We start from the raw sequence: 12,209 nt of genomic DNA, 5'->3' as shown, positions 1-12,209 counted from the left end.
AACATACAGGAACTCAAGTCCTTCTGTTCACCTGACCTAGAATTCCTTACAATCAAATGCTGACCATACATTGCATTGCGAAAGTATTCGGCCCCCTTGAACTTTGCGACCTTTTGCCACATTTCAGGCTTCAAACATAAAGATATAAAACTGTATTTTTTTGTGAAGAATCAACAACAAGTGGGACACAATCATGAAGTGGAACGACATTTATTGGATATTTCAAACTTTTTTAACAAATCAAAAACTGAAAAATTGGGCGTGCAAAATTATTCAGCCCCTTTACTTTCAGTGCAGCACACTCTCTCCAGAAGTTCAGTGAGGATCTCTGAATGATCCAATGTTGACCTAAATGACTAATGATGATAAATACAATCCACCTGTGTCTAATCAAGTCTCTGTATAAATGCACCTGCACTGTGATAGTCTCAGAGGTCTGTTAAAAGCGCAGAGAGCATCATGAAGAACAAGGAACACACCAGGCAGGTCCGAGATACTGTTGTGAAGAAGTTTAAAGCCGGATTTGGATACAAAAAGATTTCCCAAGCTTTAAACATCCCAAGGAGCACTGTGCAAGCGATAATATTGAAATGGAAGGAGTATCAGACCACTGCAAATCTACCAAGACCTGGCCGTCCCTCTAAACTTTCAGCTCATACAAGGAGAAGACTGATCAGATATGCAGCCAAGAGGCCCATGATCACTCTGGATGAACTGCAGAGATCTACAGCTGAGGTGGGAGACTCTGTCCATGGGACAACAATCAGTCGTATATTGCACAAATCTGGCCTTTATGGAAGAGTGGCAAGAAGAAAGCCATTTCTTAAAGATATCCATAAAAAGTGTTGTTTAAAGTTTGCCACAAGCCACCTGGGAGACACACCAAACATGTGGAAGAAGGTGCTCTGGTCAGATGAAACCAAAATTGAACTTTTTGGCAACAATGCAAAACGTTATGTTTGGCGTAAAAGCAAAACAGCTCATCACCCTGAACACACCATCCCCACTCTCAAACATGGTGGTGGCAGCATCATGGTTTGGGCCTGCTTTTCTTCAGCAGGGACAGGGAAGATGGTTAAAATTGATGGGAAGATGGATGGAGCCAAATACAGGACCATTCTGGAAGAAAACCTGATGGAGTCTGCAAAAGACCTGAGACTGGGAAGGAGATTTGTCTTCCAACAAGACAATGATCCAAAACATAAAGCAAAATCTACAATGGAATGGTTCAAAAATAAACATATCCAGGTGTTAGAATGGCCAAGTCAAAGTCCAGACCTGAATCCAATCGAGAATCTGTGGAAAGAACTGAAAACTGCTGTTCACAAATGCTCTCCATCCAACCTCACTGAGCTCGAGCTGTTTTGCAAGGAGGAATGGGAAAAAATGTCAGTATCTCGATGTGCAAAACTGATAGAGACATACCCCAAGCAACTTACAGCTGTAATCGCAGCAAAAGGTGGCGCTACAAAGTATTAACTTAAGGGGGCTGAATAATTTTGCACGCCCAATTTTTCTGTTTTTGATTTGTTAAAAAAGTTTGAAATATCCAATAAATGTCGTTCCACTTCATGATTGTGTCCCACTTGTTGTTGATTCTTCACAAAAAAATACAGTTTTATATCTTTGTTTGAAGCCTGAAATGTGGCAAAAGGTCGCAAAGTTCAAGGGGGCCGAATACTTTCGCAATGCACTTTATTATCTCCCACGAGAATTCTCGTCAGTTATCGTCACAGCTGTCATACTCCCTCAAGCAGGTACCGTGACGGCCCTCAAGGAACTTCACTGGATATATATCCTGAGGCTGAATTTATTGTAGCTGAGGATTTTAACAAAGCAAATTTGAGAACTAGGCTACCTAATTTCTATCAGCATATTGATTGCAGCACTCGCGCGGGCAATACACTTGACCACTTCTACTCAAACTTCCGCAATGCATACAAGGCCCGACCTTGCCCTCCCTTTGGCAAATCCGACCACGACTTCATCTTGCTCCTACCGTCCTATAGGCAGAAACTCAAACACCCGTGTACCCGTGACTAGAACCATTCAACGCTGGTCTGACCAATCGGAATCACAGCTTCAAGATTGTTTTGATCACACGGACCGGGCAATGTTCCCGGGCTCCCTCAGAGAATAACATTGATCTATACGCTGACTCGTGAGTGAGTTTATAAGGAAGTGCGTTGGAGATGTCGTACCCACTGTGACTATTAAAACCTACCCTAACCAAAAACCATGGATGGATGGCGGCATTCATGCAAAACTGAAAGCGCGAACCACCAGATTTAACTATGGAAAGAGGACTGGGAATATGGACTAATATAAACAGTGTAGTTATTCCCTCCGCAAGGCAATCAAACAAGTGAAATGTTGGTATAGGGACAAAGTGGAGTTGCAATTCAACGGCTCAGGCAAGAGGCTCAGGCAATTACAGAAAACAAATAGAAAACCAGCCACATCACGGACATTGACCTATGGCTTCTAGACAAGCTAAACACCTTCTTTGCCCACTTTGAGGACAATTCAATTCTCCTTCTCAAATCAAATCTAATTTGATTGTCACATACACGTTATTTGCAGATGTTGCGAAATGCTTGTTTTTCTAGCTCCGGCAGTGCAGTAATATCTAACAAGTAATATCTAACAAATTACACAACATATACCCAATACACACAAATATAAGTAGGAATGAATTAACCAGCATGGCTACCACAGCATTCTGCAGCGATACGCCATCCCATCTGGTTTGGGCTTAGTGGGACTATCATTTGTTTTTCAACAGGACAATGACTCAACACATCTCCAGGCTGTGTAAGGGCTATTTTTACCAAGAAGGAGAGTGATGGAGTACTGCATCAGATGACCTGGCCTCCACAATCACCCGACCACAACCCAATTGAGATGGTTTGGGATGAGTCGGATCGCAGAGTGAAGGATAAGAAGCCAACAAGTGCTCAGCATATGTGGGAACACCTTCAAGACTGTTGGAAAAGTATTCCAGGTGAAGCTGGTTGAGAGAATGCCAAGAGTTTGCAAAGCTGTCATCAAGGCAAAGGTTGGCTATTTAAAGAATCTCAAATATAAAATATATTTTGATTTGTTTAACAGTTTTTTTGGCTACTACATGATTCCATATATGTGATATTTCATAGTTTTGATGTCTTCACTATTATTCTACAATGTAGAAAATAGTAAAATAAAGAAAAACCCTTGAATGAGTAGGTGTTCTAAAACTTTTGACCAGTAGTGTATCTGGCAATACTCATCTCATGTATACACTGTATACACTGTATACACATGTATACTATTCTACGGTATCTTAAGTCACTTAAGTGTGCCTTGAATTCTAAATAAATCACAGACAGTGTCACCAGCAATGCACCCCCACACCATAACACCTCCTCCATGCTTTATGGTGGGAAATACACACGCGGAGATCATCTGTTCACTCACACCGCGTCTCACAAAGACACAGTGGTTGGAACCAAAAATCTCCAATTTGGACTCCAGACCAAAGGACAAATTCCCACCGGTCTAATATCCATTCCTCGTGTTTTTTGGCCCAAGCAAGTCTCTTTTTCTCATTGGTGTCCTTTAGTAGTAGTTTCTTTCCATCAATTCGACCATGAAGGCCTGATTCACACAGTCTCCTCTGAACAGTTGATGTTGAGATGTGCCTGTTAGTTGAACTCTGTGAAGCATTTACTGGGCTGAAATTTCTGAGGCTGGTAACTCTAATGGACTTATCCTCTGCAGCAGAGGTAACTCTGGGTCTTCCATTCCTGTGGCGGTCCTTATGAGAGCGAGTTTCATCATAGTGCTTGATGGTTTTTGCGACTGCACTTGAAGGAACTTTCAGACCTGTTAATTGAAATACATTCCAGGTGACTACCTCATGAAGCTGGTTGAGAGAATGCCACAAGTTTGCAAAGCTGTCATCAAGGCAAAGGTTGGCTATTTGAAGAATCACAAATATGAAATATATTTACATTTGTTTAACACTTTTTTGGTTACTACATGATTCCATATGTGTTATTTCATAGTGTTCATGTCTTCACTATTATTCTACAATGTAGAAAATAGTAAAAATAAAGAAAAACCCTTGAATGAGTAGGTGTTCTAAAATGTTTGACTGGCCGTGTATGTAAACATTATTTAAGTGACCGGTGTTCCATTTCTTAAAGTGGCCAGTGATTCCTAGTCTATGCCTATAGGCAGCAGCCTCTAATGTGCTAGTGATGGCTGTTTAACAGTCTAATGGCCTTGAGATAGAAGTTGTTTTTCAGTCTCTCGGTCCCAGCTTTGATGCACCTGTACTAACCTTGCCTTCTGGATGTTAGCGGGGTGAACAGGCAGTTGCTCGGGTGGTTATTGTCCTTGATGATATTTTTTGCCTTCCTGTGACATCGGGTGTTGTAGGTGTCCTGGAGGGCAGGTGGTTTGCCCCCAGTGATGCGTTGTGCAGACTGCACCACCCTCTGGAGAGCCTTGCGGTTGTGGGCGGTGCAGTTGCCATATCAGGCGGTGATACAGCACGACAGGATGCTCTCAATTGTGCACCTGTAAAAGTTACTGAGGGTTTTCGGGGGGAAGCCACATTTTTCGGCCTCCTGAGGTTGAAGAGACACTGTTGCACCTTCTTCACCACACTGTCTGTGTGTGTGGACCATTTCAGTTTGTCGGTGATATGAACACTGAGGAACTTAAAACTTTCCACCTTCTCCACTGCCGCCCTGTCGATTTGGATAGGGGGGTGCTTCCTTTGCTGTTTCCTGAAGTCCACGATCATCTCTTTTGTTTTGCTGATATTGAGTGAGAGGTTATTCTCCTGACACCACACTCCGAGGGCCCTCACCTCCTCCCTGTAGGCTGTCTCATTGTTGTTGGTAATCAAGCCTACCACTGTTGTGCCGTCTGCAAACTTGTGTGCATGGCCACGCAGTCGTGGGTGAACGGAGTACAGGAGGGGGCTGAGAACGCACCCTTGTGGGGGCCCAATGTTGAGGATCAGCGGTGTGGAGATGTTGTTTCCTACCTTCACCACCTGAGGGCAGCCCATCAGGAACCTATTGGGGCGGTAAGCAAATTGAAGTGGGTCTAGGGTGACAGGTAGGGTGGGGGTGATATGATCCTTGACTAGACTCTCGGAGCACTTCATGACAGATGTGAGTGCTTCAGGGCGATAGTCATTTAGTTCAGTTACCTTGACCACCATTGTTCCTGTTCCCAAGAAAGCTGTCTTGAAGCATGTGGGGACAGCAGACTGGGATTGGGATTGATTGAATATGTCCCGAAACACACCAGTCAGCTGGTCTGTGCATGCTCTGAGGACACAGCTAGGGATGCCGTCTGGGCTGGCACCCTTGTGAGGGTTAACACATTTAAATATTTTACTCACGTCGGCCACTGAGAAGGAGAGCCCACAGTCTTTGGTAATGGGCCACTATGTCGATGTCTGCGACAGGGCTGGTTTTCTTTTTGTAGTCCTTGATTGTCTGTAGACCTTGCCACATACGTGTTTGAGCCGTTGAATTGTGACTCTAGTTTGTCTCTATACGGACACTTTGGTTGTCTGTTTGCCTTACGGAAGGAATAACTACACTGTTTGTGTTCGGTCATATTTCCCTTGCCATGATTAAATGCGGTGGTACATGCTTTCAGCTTTACGTGAATGCTGCCATCAAGCCACGTTTTCTGGTTAGGGAAGGTTTGAATAGTCACAGTGGGTACAACATCTCCTATACACTTCCTTATGAACTCGCTCACCAAGTCAGCGTAAACGTCAATGTTATTATCTGAGGCTACCCGTAACATATTCCAGTCCATGTGAACGAAGCAATCTTGAAGCGTGGAATCCGATTGGTCAGACCAGTGTTGAATAGACCTAAGTACGTGCGCTTCCTGTTTTAGTTTCTGCCTATAGGAGGGGAGCAACAAGCTGTAGTCATGGTCAGATTTGCCAAAAGGAGGGTGGGGGAGGGCCTTGTAAGCATCACGGAAGTTAGAGTAGCAATGGTCAAGCGTGTTACTTGCTCGTGTACCACAATTGATATTCTGATAGAATTTAGGTAGCCTTGTTCTCAAATTGGCTTTGTTAAAATCCCAAACTACAATAAATGCAGCCTCAGGATATATGGTTTCCAGTTTGAATAAAGTCCAGTGAAATTCCTTGATGGCTGTTTTGGTATCCGCTTGCGGGGGGATATACACGGCTGTGATGATAACCGAGGAGAGTTCTCTTGGGAGATAATACGGTTGGCATTTGATTGTGAGGAATTCTATGTCAGGTGAACAAAAGGACTTCAGTTTCTGTATGTTGCTACAATTACACCATGAGTCGTTAATCATGAAGCACACACCCCCGCCCTTCTTTTTACCGGAGAGATGTTAATTCCTGCCAGCGCAATGCACTGAAAATCCCGTTGGCTGTATGGACTCTGACAGCATGTCCCCACCTAGCCATGTTTCCGTGAAACAGAGTATGTTACAATCCTGGATATCTCTTTGGAAAGCAACTCTTGTCCGTATTTCATCGACTTTGTTAACTAGGGACTGGACATTTGCGAGTAACATACTAGGGAGCGGTAGGTGGTGTGTGCGCATCCGAAGTCTCACTAGAAGACCGCTCCGGCACCCTCTCCTCCGGGTTGGGTTGGCCTCTGGAATCAGTTCAAATGCCCTGGGAGGTGCAGACAAAGGATCCGTTTTGGGAAAGTCGTATTCCTGATCGTAGTGCTGGTTGTGTCTCTCTGATATCCAATAGTTCTTCCCGGTTTTATGTAATAACACTTAAGGTTTTCTGGGCTAACAATGTAATAAATAATACATAAAAAATCTAAATACTGCACAGCTTCCTAAGGACTAGAAGCGAAGCTGCCATCTCTATCGGCGCCACCTTGGCACCATCTCTTGCTGGCTGGAACCAGCAACTATTGTTTTGTGTCCCAAGTACATTTACATAGTCCTTACATATGGAGAGTTGAGCGACAAAGGGGAGAGACTGAATTATTTATATTTATTTTACAGAAGAGCAAAACCAACACTTTTATTGTGTTCACTGCATCTAAAACAGCCCATCCTTACAGTAGCCTGTATTGTATTTTCCTAGTTCAAGTTTTCATTCAGTGTGTTTCTGTGCTCTGTTCGTATTCCAGGAGAGGCTGAGTGAGTGGATCTCAGAACTGCAGGAGAGATCAGAGAACATTGAGGATCTGGTGTCAGAACTAGAGCTGGGATACAACACTGTAGAGGTAGGAGGAAAGACTGAACTTGCTATCTTCTCAAACTGAAGTAACTGTCTACTTGTGTGTTATTGAATGCGTAGAATAATGCATGTTCTAATGCCTAACCCTTCTCTTTCAGTTTCTCTTCCAATGGACCAGTTTAGACTTCGTGTTCCTCTCCGTGTCACTGTTCATTGTCCCTCTCTGTCCACTGTCTCTCTCTTCCCCCTGTACCTCTCTCTGTCCCCTGTACCTCCTGATCTCTATGTTCCCAGGACCATTGCAGGGACAGTGAAGAGGTAATGGAGGCTCAGAATGAGGAGATGATGGCTCTGGTGATGGAGCAGTACAACACCATGTCTCTGAGCATGGAGGAGGAAAAGAAGGCAAAGCTGGAGCAGCTTTACGACCAGATCGTCTCCTTCCAGGAGAGTATAGACCAGACCAAGGTCACACTGGACACCACCGCTAGAGAGGCAGATATAGACCCAGACACACAGGTGAGGGACACACACACACACAATACAGTGTAGTGCTAATTAGACTGCTAAAAGGCTAACTAAATAGCTAACAAAATGGCTACAAAGACTGTCTGAGTTAACCTTTGTATTTTATTTCTCTATGCACACACACAGGGCCCTACACACTACACACACTGATAACCCAACACACGCACAAACACCACTTCATAATTTGCTCACACACACATTATATGCACATACATATACTGACTCTACACACACCCACTCATATACAATCATCATATACGCTGCTGCTACTCCGTTTATCATTTCTCTTGATGCCGTGTCACCTTACCCTTATACATACTGTATCTACTGTACCTCTATCAATCCAGTATCCCTGCACACTGTAAATATGGTACTGGAAGTGACCCTTTATATATTATGCTTACTTAGTGCTGTTTTTTTCCCCCTTAGTTTTGTACAGTGCCTTGCGAAAGTATTCGGCCCCCTTGAACTTTGCGACCTTTTGCCACATTTCAGGCTTCAAACATAAAGATATAAAACTGTATTTTTTTGTGAATAATCAACAACAAGTGGGACACAATCATGAAGTGGAACGACATTTATTGGATATTTCAAACTTTTTTAACAAATCAAAAACTGAAAAATTGGGCGTGCAAAATTATTCAGCCCCCTTAAGTTAATACTTTGTAGCGCCACCTTTTGCTGCGATTACAGCTGTAAGGCGCTTGGGGTATGTCTCTATCAGTTTTGCACATCGAGATACTGACATTTTTTCCCATTCCTCCTTGCAAAACAGCTCGAGCTCAGTGAGGTTGGATGGAGAGCATTTGTGAACAGCAGTTTTCAGTTCTTTCCACAGATTCTCGATTGGATTCAGGTCTGGACTTTGACTTGGCCATTCTAACACCTGGATATGTTTATTTGGATCATTGTCTTGTTGGAAGACAAATCTCCGTCCCAGTCTCAGGTCTTTTGCAGACTCCATCAGGTTTTCTTCCAGAATGATCCTGTATTTGGCTCCATCCATCTTCCCATCAATTTTAACCATCTTCCCTGTCCCTGCTGAAGAAAAGCAGGCCCAAACCATGATGCTGCCACCACCATGTTTGACAGTGGGGATGGTGTGTTCAGCTGTGTTGCTTTTACGCCAAACATAACGTTTTGCATTGTTGCCAAAAAGTTCAATTTTGGTTTCATCTGACCAGAGCACCTTCTTCCACATGTTTGGTGTTTCTCCCAGGTGGCTTGTGGCAAACTTTAAACAACACTTTTTATGGATATCTTTAAGAAATGGCTTTCTTCTTGTCACTCTTCCATAAAGGCCAGATTTGTGCAATATACGACTGATTGTTGTCCTATGGACAGAGTCTCCCACCTCAGCTGTAGATCTCTGCAGTTCATCCAGAGTGATCATGGGCCTCTTGGCTGCATCTCTGATCAGTCTTCTCCTTGTATGAGCTGAAAGTTTAGAGGGACGGCCAGGTCTTGGTAGATTTGCAGTGGTCTGATACTCCTTCCATTTCAATATTATCGCTTGCACAGTGCTCCTTGGGATGTTTAAAGCTTGGGAAATCTTTTTGTATCCAAATCCGGCTTTAAACTTCTTCACAACAGTATCTCGGACCTGCCTGGTGTGTTCCTTGTTCTTCATGATGCTCTCTGCGCTTTTAACAGACCTCTGAGACTATCACAGTGCAGGTGCATTTATACAGAGACTTGATTAGACACAGGTGGATTGTATTTATCATCATTAGTCATTTAGGTCAACATTGGATCATTCAGAGATCCTCACTGAACTTCTGGAGAGAGTTTGCTGCACTGAAAGTAAAGGGGCTGAATAATTTTGCACGCCCAATTTTTCAGTTTTTGATTTGTTAAAAAAGTTTGAAATATCCAATAAATGTCGTTCCACTTCATGATTGTGTCCCACTTGTTGTTGATTCTTCACAAAAAAAATACAGTTTTATATCTTTATGTTTGAAGCCTGAAATGTGGCAAAAGGTCGCACAGTTCAAGGGGGCCGAATACTTTCGCAAGGCACTGTATATCATGTGTTTTTGTTCTACCTTGTTATTTTGAGTATACATTGTTTTTGATTACTGCATTGTTGGGGTTAGAGCTTTGCTCTAAAGGCATTTCACTGTACTTGTGTATGTGACAGAGAAACTTGAAACTACTGACAAATGCATCCTTCGTTAAGATAATCAGTTCTCAGAGGGTTGGATTAGTTCTCAATTTCAGCCCGGGCCCGACAGGTTCAGGCTGGCCATGTGTTTTCAAGAATTGATTTGGACCAGGTTGGGCTCTAACTTTCCGCGACGTGTAAAAAATATTTTTACTGCGCGTGCCTTTGTGACTGGCAGCACCTTGTCTCTCTTTCCTCCTCCCTGTCAGCTGCAGGAGCAGGCACAGGCTCCATTGTGTATTGCGCTGTACGGGGTGCTGAAACTGCCATCTAATAACAGCTATTAACTTGTTTCTTACTTGTTGTTTCTCTGTCTGAAAAGTCATGTTACTGAAATCCCTCATTTGTTGAGACTGCAAAAACATTCCCTATTTGCCAATTGTGCCTTCCCTGCCATACTTCTTTCACCTGACACATTCATACACCTGTGACTGACCAACACAGTAGGGTCTGAACATAGGATACATCGGTTCCAACAACTCTGTTATACCGTTATAACACATGTTATAGCGAATTGGATGCCAATCAAATGTGTGGATGTCATTCGACTTGGTTGTTCAAACAACGGGAGAATCAACTGCCATGTCAATTGCAAAGGATGCGAGGCTGTTCTACGTTATGACAGCAAGACGACAGGTACTTCTTCCCTGCAGCGCCATTTTGCACAATGCCGTGGCGCGACAGCCTACTCAGGCCAAGCTTTTATGTCAGCTTCAAAACGGTAACTCTCAAAGAAAACAAAACAGGCAGTGACAGAAACATTTTTCAGTTTTTTGTTTCAAAGACGACAGGAGCTTATATATATGTGGGAGCCACTTATGGGAGAGTTTGTTCTACTCTACAATACCGACTCTGCCAGGTGCAAGAGGACAAAAGAGAAGAACTTACAGATAAGGTAAAGGATATCCTGAAAGAGGGCACAGTGGGGATGACTATCGGAAGCTTAGTTATCTGACAACAATATGTCATTTCATAACTGAAGAGTTCCAGTTAATTGAAAGAAACTTGACCACGGCTGTGTGTCCAGCTGAAGACTCAACAACTGAGGAGAATATAAGGTGAGAGTTGGTGAAGCTGCTCATGACAAAGTTTGGCCTTGACACTATGTCACTGAGCAGAATTGTTGTGTGACTGACCAGGGCTCCAACATCATTCTTGTCCTTCGGCAGTATCAGAGGCTGGACTGTCAGGACCACATACTAAACATCGTGCTACGTCAATGACGGAGCAGCACTGCTGAAACCCTCACCGCAGCAAAGATCCTGGTCAGGTAGGCTATATGATATGATAAGTAACATTTTTTAAATAAATATGACATGTTATCCTAATTAATTTGTTAAACCATGTCATACCAACAATGTATTTAGAAATATAATTAATATCATAGAGCCTTACTATGTGGGCAATCTTATTTTGCCATGCACCGGTTTTGAAGGTTTATGATGTGTTAATCATACCTCTATCAGTTATGTCAAGAAGTCTGGACTGGCTACCCAACTCTCGAAGACCCTGCTTCAGATGGGAGATGCAAGATTTAGCACATTCTACCTGACTTGCACTCTGTCCAGGACTTGTACAACGAAGTGCACGAAAATCTGGAGGCCCGTGGAGAAAATCGCAGCTGATGACCTGCAGTTTCTCTTGGAGTTCCTCAAGCTGTATTACGACGCACAGAAGGGACTGGAGGGGGACAAATACACCACACTGAATCTTGTGTGTCTACAGACGAGTTGGTAGCAACAAAACCGACGCATGCGCAACAATGGGGCTAAACAGACAGGGTTGGCTTACATTGTTGATAACATGTAAACTATATTTGGCTTCCAATGGTTATTGAAAACATAAATAAAGTAGAACAATGAGAAGTTGTTTCTCAAATACTTCATTACAGTTGTTGGTTAGATTTGAGCCATATTAGCAAAACACCTCAAACAAGAACAAGACCAAATGAGCTGGAACAAGTCACTTATGATTCACCACATTCTTTGTCATTCCTTCCTTGTCATTGTTGCTAGCTATCTGGCCATCCAGAACCATAACAACACATGGCCTTCTGCCCCTTTTGAAGCACATGTAACGTTTGCACGATGTTGTCAGCTAACCCGTCTAGGGTCAGAGAGACTAAAGCATCACTGCCAGCTCAATGCGCAAGACTCACAACATCAGGCTGCAGTGTGACTACGACACAGTGAATGGTTGGAGAGGAAGGTGGACATCAGCTGAGGATGCTGCCCCCCCAAGACAGGCAAGATGTGATCATATGAGCACACTTCCACAGGCCACAGAGGATGACTTCAGTGCCACCCCCCG

At 43.4% G+C, this 12,209-nt stretch overlaps 1 protein-coding gene across 1 annotated transcript in view; it reads left to right on the top strand.

Moving 5' to 3' along the window:
- The window catches only part of cmya5 (cardiomyopathy associated 5), a 78,996-nt gene that overhangs the window by 42,108 nt on the left and 24,679 nt on the right, over window positions 1–12,209 (top strand). Inside the window, exons 5-6 of the mRNA XM_036981763.1 lie at window positions 7,158–7,253; window positions 7,502–7,726. Of these exons, the coding sequence (XP_036837658.1) occupies window positions 7,158–7,253; window positions 7,502–7,726 (321 nt within the window). The remainder of the gene's footprint in view (window positions 1–7,157; window positions 7,254–7,501; window positions 7,727–12,209) is intronic.

Source organism: Oncorhynchus mykiss, chromosome 6 (genome assembly GCF_013265735.2).
Source record: "Oncorhynchus mykiss isolate Arlee chromosome 6, USDA_OmykA_1.1, whole genome shotgun sequence".
NCBI classification, from domain to species: Eukaryota; Metazoa; Chordata; class Actinopteri; order Salmoniformes; family Salmonidae; genus Oncorhynchus; species Oncorhynchus mykiss.
This window is presented reverse-complemented; position numbering and strand designations above follow the sequence as displayed.